This window comes from Theropithecus gelada, chromosome 2 (genome assembly GCF_003255815.1).
Source record: "Theropithecus gelada isolate Dixy chromosome 2, Tgel_1.0, whole genome shotgun sequence".
Classification (NCBI taxonomy): domain Eukaryota; kingdom Metazoa; phylum Chordata; class Mammalia; order Primates; family Cercopithecidae; genus Theropithecus; species Theropithecus gelada.
This window is the reverse complement of record NC_037669.1, coordinates 85,556,425-85,570,548: the sequence shown is the minus strand read 5'-3', so window position 1 is coordinate 85,570,548 and position 14,124 is coordinate 85,556,425. Positions and strand designations below refer to the sequence as shown.

At 42.6% G+C, this 14,124-nt stretch overlaps 1 protein-coding gene across 2 annotated transcripts in view; it reads left to right on the top strand.

The window, feature by feature from the left end:
• CACNA2D3 (calcium voltage-gated channel auxiliary subunit alpha2delta 3) overlaps positions 1–14,124 on the top strand; it is a 930,450-nt gene that overhangs the window by 419,096 nt on the left and 497,230 nt on the right. For both annotated transcript variants that reach the window (XM_025377234.1, XM_025377233.1), the window contains exon 6: positions 10,073–10,204. In XM_025377234.1, coding sequence (XP_025233019.1) covers positions 10,073–10,204 — 132 coding nt within the window. The remainder of the gene's footprint in view (positions 1–10,072; positions 10,205–14,124) is intronic.

The window sequence follows — 14,124 nt, the reverse complement described above, 5'->3', positions numbered from 1 at the left end:
TGTGATACAATTTTCTTCTTAATATTTCTAAAAGAGACTTGTGAATGGTTTATTCCAGGAGAATGAGGAAGAAGAAATGCAAGTTTCTCCACAAAATTTAAAATATATGAAGGGAGAAAGACTATTTAAAGTTGATATATTTATGGCAAAACAAAATTCTAATCATTCACACGAACTCTCACCGGGGAATGAAGCCTGACGTGTAGCATACCTGAGGCAACAGGCTGAGGGAGACTAGAGCATTCTCTGGCATTTGCCAAGCCGTTTGCTTCCCAGCTCCATCCGGAGTGGTTCAGCACTGGGCCATGAATCCTCCTTGTCCCTCTGGTCCCAGGGCTGCCAGAAATTGGCTCCAGCTTTGTGAAGAGCAACCTGCATTTCATGTCTAGCATATCACTAAGTTTAGAGGAAGGATAAATGTTTGGCAAATAAAACTATTTTATAATTCAGCACATATTAAGGACTATTTTCCAATAGATATAAAGTGCTTGATAATTAGCATCAAAACTGTTCATTATTTAATCTATGATCTACTTAGAATGAATGGGAGAGATGTCATTTACTTGCTGAAATGGGAGACATGAAAACTATCCAACCATTCTCATCTTGAATTTGGTCCAACACACCACACAGAAGAAAACTCCTGCATGGGCTTAATCCCCAGACTCCCCTGCCTGCTATAATTTCATAGCTGGGAGGTGCACAGCTTTGAAGGCATTTAGGAAAGACAGAGATGCTTCCTCCAGCCTTGTTCAAGGCAGGCATCTGCACAAGGGCCACACTTTAAAAATCCTGTTGATTCTGAGCTGAGTCCCTTCCCTTCCATCAGTGGTTTTGGGTAAATATAGTTTGTCTCTAATTCTGTGTTAGCTTATAATTGTTCGTCCTCACTCAGATTCCCTAGAAGTTGACCCATATTTTCTGGTAGAAAATGGCAAGTTTAAATTAATACAGTTCTGCTAATAAATGGCATTGGGGGAAAAATCAAGTGTATATCAGATGACTGAGGTCTGGAGAGGAAACTCAAGCACTAAGACATCCATGAAGTTTCTGATTGCCTGTCCTGGGAAGAGGAAGTAGGCCATACTTGCTACAGATTTTGGAAAATAAATTTGATTTTGGAGCCATGAATGAGGGCATGATGGACCTTGGCATGAATGGAACACAGATTATGTCTGCTACAAAATGCATTCTTGGCAGGAAACTAGCATATCTGCTAAAATCCTTGCCACGGCCTCCCCACCTCTCCAGCCTTATCCAGTACCTTTCCCCAAAATACCAGATTCTTCCTGACTCAGGGTTTTTTATCTTGCTTATTCACTCTGTGTACAAAGCTCTTGCTAGCCTAGGCATTTGGGAGCTGGTGCCATCTCAGCATTCAGGTCATCTATATGACCTCTGGGAGGTCATCTTTGACCACCCAATTTGGGTAACCCGCTGCCCCACTTTCCACAGCCAGTGACTCTCTGGCTTATCCCATTTTATTTTCATTACACCTATTTCTACTTGAAATTCTCATTTATTTGCCATTGTTTCTCTCCTCCTCAGACTGAAATGTCAACTTCATTGTCTGGTATACTGTTGAATGTCTGATATAGTAGGTACTCAATCAATATTTGTTGAGTAAACAAATGAATGAAAACGTCATCACAGTACCTTGCCCTGATAATTTAAGGAAGAGAGAAAGAGACTTGCCTAAAGTCTGTCCTGGATACTCTCAGGACAGCTGAACTGCTGCGGGTGGGGAGTTGGGGGCTTCCACTGTTCTGGGACTAGTGATGGGCGCTGGTGGTGTATGCAGTCCTCCCACCACATAGCAAGTTCTGTGCCTTGTCTTAGACGCCTTTGAGGAAGAGCCACTCTCATCTGGCTTCTACAGATGAAGGCACTGGGGCTGAGGAACATTAAGTCACAAGCCCAAGGCCATTAGCTAACCAGTGATAAGTGAGATCTCAGACCTGGGACGCAAGCTCCAAGGCCCGAGTCCTGACTGCCATGCTGCTGTTGAGGTGCTGCCCAGCAACCCTGATGTGGAGAACATGGTGAAAGTTGGGAGCTCCTCTTGAGACCTTATTTATTTCTTTATTTATTTTCTTTTCTCTCTCTCTCTCTCTTTTTTTTTTTTTTTTCGAGACAAGGTCTCACTCTGTCACTCAGTCTGGAGCCCAGTAGTGCAATCTTGGTTCATTGCAGCCTTGACCTCCCAGTTTCAAGCGATCCTTTCACCTCGGCTTCTTGAGTAGCTGGGATTACAGGCGCCACCACCATGCCTGTCTACTGTTTTGTATTTTCTGTAGAGATGCAGTTTTGCCATGTTGGCCAGACTGGTCTCAAACTTCTGAGCTCAAGTTATCCATCCGCCTTGACCTCCCAAAGTGTTGAGATTATAGGTGTGAGCCAGCGGGCCCAGCCAAGACCTTATTTATTTATTTTCTAATGAATGGAGTAAATAACAACCAGTATTTATGAAGCATTTTGTATGTGCCAGTTGCTGTGCCAAGTGCTTTACATCCATTAATTTGCTTGGATCCATGCGGGCTGACCATCTCAGGCACTGCTCAGGATGGAACGTATAACTAAAATACAGTAATAAGAGGGAGCACCTTATTCAAAGATGCAAAACCAATCTGGAAAGGTATGCAAGAGTGTGTAGGTGTGTGCAGAGAGAACGTTAGCCACGTGCCACACAAGAAGACCCTATGTAGCAACGTGCACACCACAGGTCAGAGCAGTTATCTGGGTGAAAATGAAAAAAGAAAACTACAAAAGGAGTTTGCTGTTAGGTTATATGATGCATTACAAAGACAAATCAGGGTTGTGGGAGGTGCTCTTCAAATACAAATTATAAATTTATCTCAAAGGTGGTGTGGAACTCTTACTCCCCAAACATCTGCTAGTAGTCTGTTTTAGTAAAAGCTGAACATCTGATAGATTCTTGACTGGCACTGGGGGTAATTTCATGTCTCAGAAGGTAGAGGAAACAGAACTGCTATTCCTGGATTATATATTGACCAACATGAATAATAAGTTAATGTGGATTGGATAGGAATGTTCGAGAAAATGACCATGTTATCCTGGAATTCACTTTATTGAGCAGAGTTCTGGGCATTGATACATATACTAGACATTCAGGAAAGTGATTTTAATCCAACTTAGGGCATTACAGGTAGGACCCATTGACAGAGGTCAGGAAGAATGGTTCGCTTAGGAAAATATAATATGGACATGAAAATCTGAATTGTTCCCACAAGAAGAAAAGGGTGAAGGCCTTGAAATATCCTTCGCTGGGTAGAAGCCCTGCTCTTATTAAACTCAGATTTTTAAAAGAATACATACAAACCATATTGTGTAGGATAATTCAGAAAGTACTGGGTTGAACAGTGGTCCCCAAAAGATACGTTCACGTTCTGATCTCCAGTACCTGCAAATGTGGTTTTATTTGAAAATAGGGTCTTTGCAGACATAATTAATTTAAGGATCTTGAGATGAGACCATCTTGAATTTAGGGTGGTGCCTAAACCCAATGACCAGTCCTTCTGAGACAAAGTAGAGAGAGAGATTTGACATAGACACACAGAGGGGAAGGCCATGTGAAGATGGAGGTAAAGCAGAAATAATGAGGCTACAAGCCAAGGAGTATCAAGGATGGCAGGTGAGCACCTGAGATCAGGAGAGGGGCATGGAACAGACTCTCTTAGAACCTCCAGAAGGAAGCAACCCTGCTGGCAGCTTGGTTTTTAACTTTTTCTATCCCGAATTGTGAGAGAATCAATCTCTGTTGTCTTTAAGCCATCCAGTTGGCAGTATTTTGCTGCAGCTGCCACAGAAAGCTAATTCAGTACCTTAAACCTCTAAAAAGATGAAAGGTGGAGGTACAAGTTGAGGCTCAGATAAAAGTGATGCCTGAAGAACCCTAAGTGAAGCAAAGGGGTCTTTTAAACAGAATTTGAAACAAAACACAAACAAGGAAAATGGTTCGTCTGCTACTCCACAGGTTGCTGTCATTTTCACAAGTGACCATAAGAAAACAAATCAGCTCAGCCACCATCGAGGGAACATGAGGCTGAGCTCTGGTCCACACCCCAGCATGACATTTGCCTGCTCCCCATGGGACGGTGGAAGGACCAGGGGACCTGGGTATATGTGGGGCATAGGTAGCGTTGACTGTCCCGTGGGTTACTTCATTTCCACTCTCTGTCAGTGATGTTGGGAAAATCATATTTAACTTGTCTATATATTTTTTTAAACTTAAATACTCAGATGAAGGCTCCGTCTATTTTTTCTGTTTTTTCTTTCCCTATCTTTTAAATGACTGTCACAATAGACAGCTATTTAAGATTTCCCCTTCTCTTAACATTGCTTGCTAAGCAAGCTTGTGAAATCGATATACTGTGATTATGTTACAAGCCAAGATAAGTGTTATTTCAAATATTTGATCAAATGGGTGTGTACAACACAGCCCCCATTTTAGGTAGATTATATTTTTTAGTGGTTCTATTTCCAGTTATTCACCATGCCCTTGGAAAAATCGAAGCCCCCTCTTCTTGCAGAGGCATAATTTTAGAGCAAGATTTGGTGTCCAAATGAAGTGAATGAAACATCCTTAGTTTGCTTTGTATTTCTGAAGATGCTCACAGTTCCTCAGGGGGCAATCTTAGATTTCTAGGACCACCTGGAGGTCTGGGCACTTAAGAAAAAAGAAACTACACTTAAGAAAAAAGAATTGTCAAAACTGGGCAAATCCCAATTGCCACACTTAAGAAAAAATAATTGTCTAACTGGAAACTGTTTGACTCCTTAACATGTTGAGACAGTGAGCTAAGGAAATGGAATTTTCGCTTCTTTTTGTGGAAGGTTTTTATGACACCGACATAATTGAGGCCATTGATGGAGGCAAGAACCATGGATTTTTCAGTGTCATTATTGTATTTGCATCTTTCTGGATTAATTTAAGTGGGTTTTGCCGCTAGGGGTGAGTCACAGTAATTGTTATCAAGCTTAGACAGGAAAAAGAAAGAGCTCCATTTTCCAGGATTGTGAGGATAAAGTCCTCCTAAGATTACTTTGTGGTAAAAGACGGATTGGGTCATTTTCACACCCCCAGGCTATGATGGGGTTTATTACAGTTTACAAGAGTTACAGCATTTGCCCTTGAGATGGAATTCAGAACCCCAGTTACCTCAGTGATCTGAATGAATAAGGCAGGTCAGAGGTGACACAACAAGCCAGGACATCGTGTCTGCCCACTGGCCCTGGTGCCATTTTGTGGACTCTAGAGCTGTGCAGATGGATGTCCTGGGGCTGCCGCTGGAAAGGGGTTGGCAGCTGTGGAGGAGGGGAGGTGCGCTGGGGCCATTCCTGAGTGTCCTCGTAAGTGGACCTGACTTATATGACCATTTCTAGCATCATGTTGCTTATTGTTTCCTCTGCAACTTGACGACTGGAGTAACCTCATCCATCCTCACCCTTCCTGTCTGTATGGTATTGATGAATCTCTGGAATGAGGATGTCACAGTGCGATTGCATGACTAGGCGTCCAGCAGGGAACTCTGGTGAGGGTACAGGGCTCTAGGCCAAGGGAACAGCCCCATTGATGGCTGCGTGAGTGCCTCTGGCCATTAGCTGTTTTCTGTTGATTTGTTTAACTTTCTAAACAGGTCTCTAGGGTGGGTATTTTTTTTTCTTTCCGTCTTTTATTTTAGGTTCGGGAGGTACATGTGCAGGTTTGTTATATGGGTAAATTGCATGTCACAGGGAGTTAGCGTACAGATTATCACCCAGGTAATAAGCATAGTACTCAATTGGTAATTTTTTGATCCTCACCCTCGTCCCACCCTCCACCCTCAAGTAGGCCCCAGTGTCTGTTGTTCCCTTCTTTGTGTCCATGTGTACTCAATGTTTATCTCCCACTTATAAGTGAGAACATAGGCTGTTTAGTTTCCTGTTCCTGCATTAATTCACTCAGGATAATGACCTCTGGCTCCATCCATGTCACTGCAAAGTATACAATCTCATTCTTTTTTGGGACCATGTATTATTCCATGGTGCATATGTATAGGGTGGGTATTATTTTGCCATTTTACAAATAAGGAAACCTCAGATCAGAGGCTTTGGCCCTTAGTAGCTGGATGTTTTTAGGAAAGTACCTTGTTTCCTGGTGCTGTAGTTTCCACTGCTAGAGAGTGGAGGAGAATAAGGGATCCAGCCTGCCTTGGAGGGCTGGGCTGCTGAGGGGGGATAGGAGATAAAGTAAGCACCATGCCTATACCCCAGGAAGGACTCAGTGAAAGTTTCTCCTCCTCCTCCTCCTCTTCCTCATCATTAATAACTCATGTAATCATTCTCAAACTTTTCATCCTGACATTTGACAACTATTTCTCCTCTAAGAATGGAATGTTGCTTAATGTGGCATCATTTTGAAACAGGGTCTTCAGAGGTTAAAAAAGAAAAAGTGAACCATCACAGAGCATCCTCAGTGACCCACATGGCTTCAGCCAGTGTACAGGAAATACTTGTTTATTCTCCTTCTTTGTCTTCACTCTTATTTTTTTTCCAACTTTTATTTTATTTTATTTTTTTGAGACGGAGTCTTGCTCTGTTGCCCAGGCTGTAGTGCAGTGGTGCAGTCTTGGCTCACTGCAACCTCTGCCTCCCAGATTCAAGCTGTTTTCCTGTCTCAGCCTCCCGAATAGCCGGGACTACAGACGCCTGCCGCCACGCCTGGCTAGTTTTTCTATTTTTAGTAGAGATAGGCTTTCACCATGTTGGCCAGGCTGGCCTTGAACTCCTGACCTGAAATGATCCACCTGCCTCAGCCTCCCAAAGTGCTGGCATTACAGGTGTGAGCCACCACGCCTGACTTCAACTTTTAAGTTCAGGGGTACATGTGCAGGTTTGTTATATAGACACACTTGTGTCATGGGAGTTTGTTGTACAGATTATTTCATCACGTAGGTATTAAGCCTAGTACATATTTTTTTTTTTTCCTAATCCCCTCCCTCCTCCAAACCTTCACCCTCTGAAAGGCCCAGCGTGTGTTGTTCCCCTTTCTGTGTCCATGTGTTCTCATCATTTAGCTCCCACTTATACGTGAAAACATGCAGTATTTGGTTTTCTGTTCCTGTGTTAGTTTGCTAAGGATAATGGCTTGCAGTTCCATCCATGTCCCTGCAAAGGACATGATCTCATTGTTCTTTATGGCTGCATAGTATTCCATGGTATATATGTACCACATTTTCTTTATCCAGTCTATCATTGATGGACATTTAGGTTGATTCCATGTCTTTACTATTGTGAATAGTGCAGCACTGAGCATATGCATGGGTGTATCTTTATAATAGACTGATTTATACTCCTTTGAGTGTATGCCCAGTAATGGGATTGCTGAGTGTAATGGTATTTCCGTCTTTAGGTCTTTGAGGAGTTGCTACACTGTCTTCCACAATGGTTGAACTAATTTACACCCCCACCAACAGTATACAAGTGTTCCTTTTTCTACACAACCTCACCAGCATCTGTTACTTTTTGAGTTTTTAATAACAGCCATTCTGACTGGTATGAGATGGTATCTCATTGTGGTTTTGATTTGCATTTCTCTAATGATCAGTGATGTTGAGCTTTTTAAAATATGATTGTTGGCTGCATGTATGCCATCTTTTGAGAAATGTCTGTTCATGTCCTTTGTCCACTTTTTAATGGGGTTGTTTTTCTTGCAAATTTGTTTAAGTTCCTTATAGATGCTAGATATTAGACCTTTGTCAGATGCATAATTTGCAAAAATTTTCTCCTATTCTGTAGGTTGTCTGTTTACTCTGTTGATAGTTTCTTTTGCTATGTGGAAGCTCTCTGGTTTAATTAGATCCCATTTGTCAATTTTTGCTTTTGTTGCAATTGCTTTTGGTGTCTTCATCATGAAATATTTGCCTGTGCCTATGTCCTGAATGGTATTGTTTAGGTTGTATTCCAGTGTTTTTATAGTTTTGGGTTTTACATTTATGTCTTTAAACCATCTTGTGTTAATTTTTGTATACAGTATAAGGAAGAGGTCCAGTTTTAATATCCCGCATGTGGCTAGCCAGATATTCTAGCATCATTTATTGAATAGGGAATTCTTTCCCCATTGCTTGTTTTTGTCAGGTTTGTCAAAGATAAGATAGTTGTAGGCATGCAGTCTTATTTCTTTGCTCTCTATTTGGTACCGTTGGTCTATGTGTCTGTTCTCATACCAGTACCATGCTGTTTTGGTTACTGTAGCCCTGTAATATAGTTTGAAGACAGGTACTGTGATGCCTCCAGCTTTGTTCATTTTGCTTAGGGTTGCCTTGGCTATTCAGGCTCTTTTTTAGTTCCATGTGAATTTTAAAATAGTTTTTTCTGGTTCTGTGAAGAATCTCAACAGTAGTTTATTAGGAATAGCATTGAATCTATGAATTGCTTTGGGCAATATGACCATTTTAACAATATTGATTCTTCTTATCCATGAGCATGCAACATCTTCCATTTGTTTCTGTCATCTCTGATTGCTTGGAGCAGTGGTTTGAAGTTCTCTTTATAGAGATCTTTCACCTCCCTAGTTAGCTATATTTCTAGGTACTTTTTTCTTTTTGTGGCAATTGTGAATGGGAATTCATTCATGATTTGGCTTTCAGCTTCACTGTTGTTGGTGTATAGGAATACTAGTGATATTTTGCACATTGATTTTGTATCCTGAGACTTTGCTGAAGTTGTTTATGAGCTTAAGAAGCTTTTGGGCTGGGACTATGGGGTTTTCTAGGTATAGGATCATGTCTTCTGTAAACAGGGATAATTTGACTTCCTTTATTCCTATTCGAATGCCCTTTATTCCTTTCTCTTGCCTGATTGCCCTGGCCAGGACTTCCAATATTGTGTTGAATAGGAATTCACGGTTATTTTTTAAAATCTCTGAACTGAAGGCAAGGAGTTATCTTTGGGCTACTGTAGGTGAGGAAAAGAGATTTGCTCATGGGATTCCATGGCAAAAGAGTAAATGATTGCCTGGTATCTGGAGAACAATCTTTGTGTTGTCCTTCTGTATTAGCCTGTTCCCATGCTGGTAATAAAGACGTACCTAAGACTTGATAATTTATAAAGGAAAGAGGTTTAATTGACTCACAGTTCCACATGGTTGGGGAGGCCTCACAATCATGGCAGAAGGCAAAGGAGGAGCAAAGGCACATCTTACATGGCAACAGGCAAGAGAGCATATGCAGGGGAGTACCTCTTTATAAAATTCCTTCAAAAAAAGTCTCAGATCTTGTGAGACTTATTCACTATCATGAGAACAGCACAAGAAAGACCTGCCTCACCCTAATGATTCAATTATCTCCCACCAGGAATTATGGGAGCTACAATTTAAGATGAGATTTGGGTGGGGACATAGCCAAATCATATCACCATCCATCCATCCTTCCCTCTATTCCTCTACAAGAGTTTTGGAGCTTCTGCCATGTGCTGGTCAAAGGGTACAGCAAAAGACCACAAGAGGTAGTCTGTGCTTTCACAGAGCTCACATTCTGCTGAATAGCAGAATTAGAGAGATTTAGTTATGTAATTTCAATTTATTTATTTTTTTAAAAAAAGCAAACTTCTAAGTCAGGGCAAAGAGAAATAGAATAGGGCTATGTTGGTGGCTGAGGTGATTACAGTGAGAGAAAATACAGTTTTCCTATTTTTAATACCGAGTTCTGGCTCAGTAGGGGGAAAAGCAGGAAAATAATGCTAATAAGGTCTCTCTCTGCTTTCTTAAAGAGGATTATGTGATTTTCTCTATGGGATATGTGACATTGAAAGGTACAAATAAAAGGAAGTGTCTTTTAAGTAAGGAATCATAGTTAGAGGCTCCTGGGAGACTAGGAGAGCTCAGGCAGGAGGGGAATCCCCAGCATCTGGAATCCCCGGGAGCTAAATGTTTTTGAGGCTATAACTTTCTTCATAGCCTCCTGCAAGATGGAGTACCTCGTGCCAATATCTGCCAAGCGGTGTGGGAAATAAAAGGAATTTTATTTCACTTTGTTTTCTAATACACCCCTCTCTTTCTCTTTCTTTTTTACAGACCCTGCAATTGTCAATGGGGTTTATTGGTCTGAATCCCTAAACAAAGTTTTTGTAGATAACTTTGACCGTGACCCGTCTCTCATATGGCAGTACTTCGGAAGTGCAAAGGGCTTTTTTAGGCAGTATCCGGGTGAGTATCCCTGCATTGACAATTATGACTCAGATTAATGATAACTGGTAATGAGATATTTTTCTTTAGGGTTTGAGGTTAAAACTTTTCTGCCTTCTCTTAGAAGAAAATGAAAGATGAAGTGCAAACCTGTTGTCAGGGTGCAGGACAGGAGTGGCAAGGTGGCATCCACATGGGCATGCACACACATAGGACGTGATCACAGAACTCTCTGGGTCTGTACCTTTCTCAGTAGAATAATTCACAGAGCTGTCACCACATGTGAAGAACTGTGGTGTGAAATGTACCTTATTTAATACTTCTGAGCAAGAGTTTGGCCTTATTACTAATACCTGCTATTACTGCTGTAATTATTATTATTGGGGGAAAAGAGCAATTCATACTTGGGCAATTGAATTCTCACTAACAGGCATAAGAAATAGAGAATTTGAACGGGATTTGTCCACCCCAGAGCCGACTCCCCTTGCAGGAAGATGTTGAAATGGCCCACGCATCGCTGACGGCAACAACCCTCCGCAGAGGGCGCCCGCAGCAGCCCCAGCACCCCAGGCACCCCCAGTGGTGCATATCTCAGAGGCTGTCCCTCATGCCTTTGGAACAGGTGTTCCTTCTGGAGCCTTCTCAGGCCTCTGCTTTGTGATAGGATTTTAATTCTGGCTTGGTTTGAATTCTAATTAAAAAGGGAAGTTTTAATTTTGCTTACAAGTTGTGAAAACAGGACTCGGGGCTGCAATTGTGCCAACATCACAGCTGCAGAAATTAACAAGCTCAACCTAAAAGAAGGGGGAAAAAAAACCACCCTGCATAATCTTGGAGCAATTAAGTGAAGCCTTTTATGTTTTCATTAAGTAAGACTAGGCACCTGATGGCTTCCCACTGTGAGGCACAGAGACTGCCGGCCTCCGCCTTGTGGAGTTGTTTGCCCCGTGCACAGCATCTGTCCCCCGAGAATTGCCTGCTGGGTCTCTGCATCACCGGATTACAGAACATTTCCCAAGAGTCATGTTCAGCATAGCACGTGTGCTTCCTCCCAGAGCTCACAGAAATGTAAACAATAAGCATCCTATTAAAGATAACGCCATAATAAACAGTGGGCGATTAAAGTTCCAGTGCCACCAAATTGCAATCTGCCTTGATACACTCAACAGAGAGCAAATCTGATGCAGATATTGCTGAAATCAGAGCCTGGCAGAGAGGTTGCTCTGCTTGGGAAGCCCCTGGATGTCCACCCCTCTCACTATGTGGCATTGTGAAGAGGGCAAGACAGATAAGTAGAAACCACAAATCACCTGTTGTCTCCGTCAACAGGGAGTCCTTAATCTGTGGTCACTAGGACGTTTGAAAATAAAGGGAATCCTCATAAAAGGTTTGTGTAATAGGGGAGATTAATTTACATACAAGGTTTTTATCAGTCAGAACAATTGGTTCAGCCATGCTTACTGTTCTTTTAGGACATTTTGTGCAGGATGTGGCTCTGTAAAATGCCTGCATAATTTCTATGTTAGTGAAGACATGGGCCGCAGTCTACCAAGGTGTTTCAATGCCTTGATAAATGTCATGTGGCCACTCAACTCTGTGCTTGGTTCTAAACACAGAGCATGCCTCTTGCCTCCTGGACATATGACTCAGAGAGTGATCATGAGCATTTTGCCAGGATGTTTTTCTTTTCAGGATGCTTCTTTCCATTGTTAGAGTGGTGTGAGTCAGTGGTAAGCGTGCCTGTTCTTAAGCAGAGGGAGTCTTTCTTCAGTCTTACTGAGTTCTGGCTTTGTACCAAACCCTGTATGAGGCCCTGAGGATAAAATCATGAACTAGACAGAAGAGGTCTCTGCCCTCATCCAGCTCCCTCTTGTGGGGACATGCGTTTGTCGTGGATTTTGGTTGCAAGTGACAGAAACACAATCTCAACTACCTCCAGCAAGAAGCACACTTACTGGCTCATGTAATTTGAAATGTAGGGAGTGTGCCATTTGGGCGACAGCTGGATTTCAGTACTCAGCAATGAGAGACTGGAGCAAAGTCATTTGGAATTTGAATCCTTCCTTTCAGCTCTCATTTCTGTCTTCTTCCATTCTAACCTTGTCTCACTGGCAGGTGATCTCCTCATAATGGGGAACAGGCCTGGCAGGATTTCTCAGTGGGTGTTCCAGGGGAGCAGAGGGCATCTGCCCCAGAAGCTTGGATGAAAGTCCAAGAATTAGCCTGCTCTGAGTCGCATGCCCACCCACCACTGATGCCTGAAGACCGGTGGGTAAGGTCAGCCATCTAAAACCCTGGGGACTAGTCAGGATTATTGTGGCTTTGCCTAGACTGGAGTCCCCAAAGAAGGGGGCATCAGTGACCACCACAGGGAGGTAGACAGGCAAACAGATCATCATGGTACAGTGTGTTTCATGCTAAGCTAAGGGAAATAGAAGAGGCTGGGTGATCACTGAGAAGGATCACCAACTCCAACTCCTGGGATGAGAGGAAAGTCCTGAGAAGGAGAATTTTGATAAGCATTAGCCTGAAGGCCTTGGTGTGGTGATGATGTCCATTTCTGCATGGCTTCACACATAGGCCTTCACCAATTCAATGTATGTCCTAAGGGCATGTGGTAACTCTCTTGTGTCTCTCAAAAGGACTTTATGAGATGGTGGAAATGTTCTATATCCTATCTAATATCACTAATGTCACTGGCCACACAGGGGTAGTGAGCACTTGAAGTGTGCCTAGTGAGGCTGAGGAACTGAAATTTAAATGTTATTTAAAAATAAAATAATTAAATAGCCACACATGGTTGGTAGTCACCATGTTGAATAACATAATGCTGTAGGAAGAGACTTTTGAGTCTGATACCCAGTTTCCAAGGGACCAGCCTTAACTCTCAAGGCTTATATTGCGAAAAGGTCTTACTGAACAGAACTTCGTTAGGCTCTATAGTTCTTCTTTATAAAATGGGAACTCTACCCTGAAATCTTGAACCATCAGGCTTTCAATCCCTATCTCCTCTACTAGAATATTTGCCCCTAAGAGGACAGAGTCATTTGTTTTGTCCATTACTCTGTCACCAGCAGCAAGAATAACACATAGTGGGTGCTCAATATGTGTTTGTTGAATGAATGAATCACCTGTTAGATCAAACTCCACCAGATCTGTTGTCTCCCATCACACCAGTGGCAGCTGCCCTGTCTTTTCAGACAGAATAGAGCTATTGCCTCTTTGGGGAGCTGGTCCCCAGCTGCAGTCTGGTAGAGACTTGATGACTCAGCAAGGAACTGGCATAAATGCGGTACAGAGCCATAGTCCCTTTATGTTCTCATTGATCCCTCTCCAAGTCTTCCTAGTACCTGCCCTTTCCACCCCACTACCACCATGTCCTGGACACTGGACATGCCCATCTGTTGGCTATTTCCTCCTGAAGCTTTATGACCATCTCATCCAGTAAGTAGTGTTCTCCAGGCTCCCCATCTCCCAGGAGGCAGAGAATCAAAGGGCTGTACAGTCATCCCTTTTCCTGTGAGCCTTGACCAGTTCATCTTTTTCAGCCCTCTGTGGGACCCGTTTTCTACCTGGTTATTGGCTGAGGCCACCAGTAACTGATCTATTCTTCCTGTTCTGGCCAGTTCTTGGCTTTATTTAAAATGATATGGCTGGCTGACAGTACCTACCCATGTACTCTTACCTACATAAAGAAAACTGTGTCTATACATCACAGACAGGTCACTGTCTAATCAAACACAGGACATCAATTAGGTTCATGCATGATTATAAGAAGCCCCAGTCCCTTCCCCAACATCAGACTGTCACCTTTCTATAGCCATACACAGGGCAGTTTATTCCTGTAGAAGGCTTGGTAATTACAAAGGGCAGTGATTGTCTTATCTTCGCACCATGATTTGGCTGCCATAGGAAGGTGAAAGCTGGTTCGTAGCTACAGC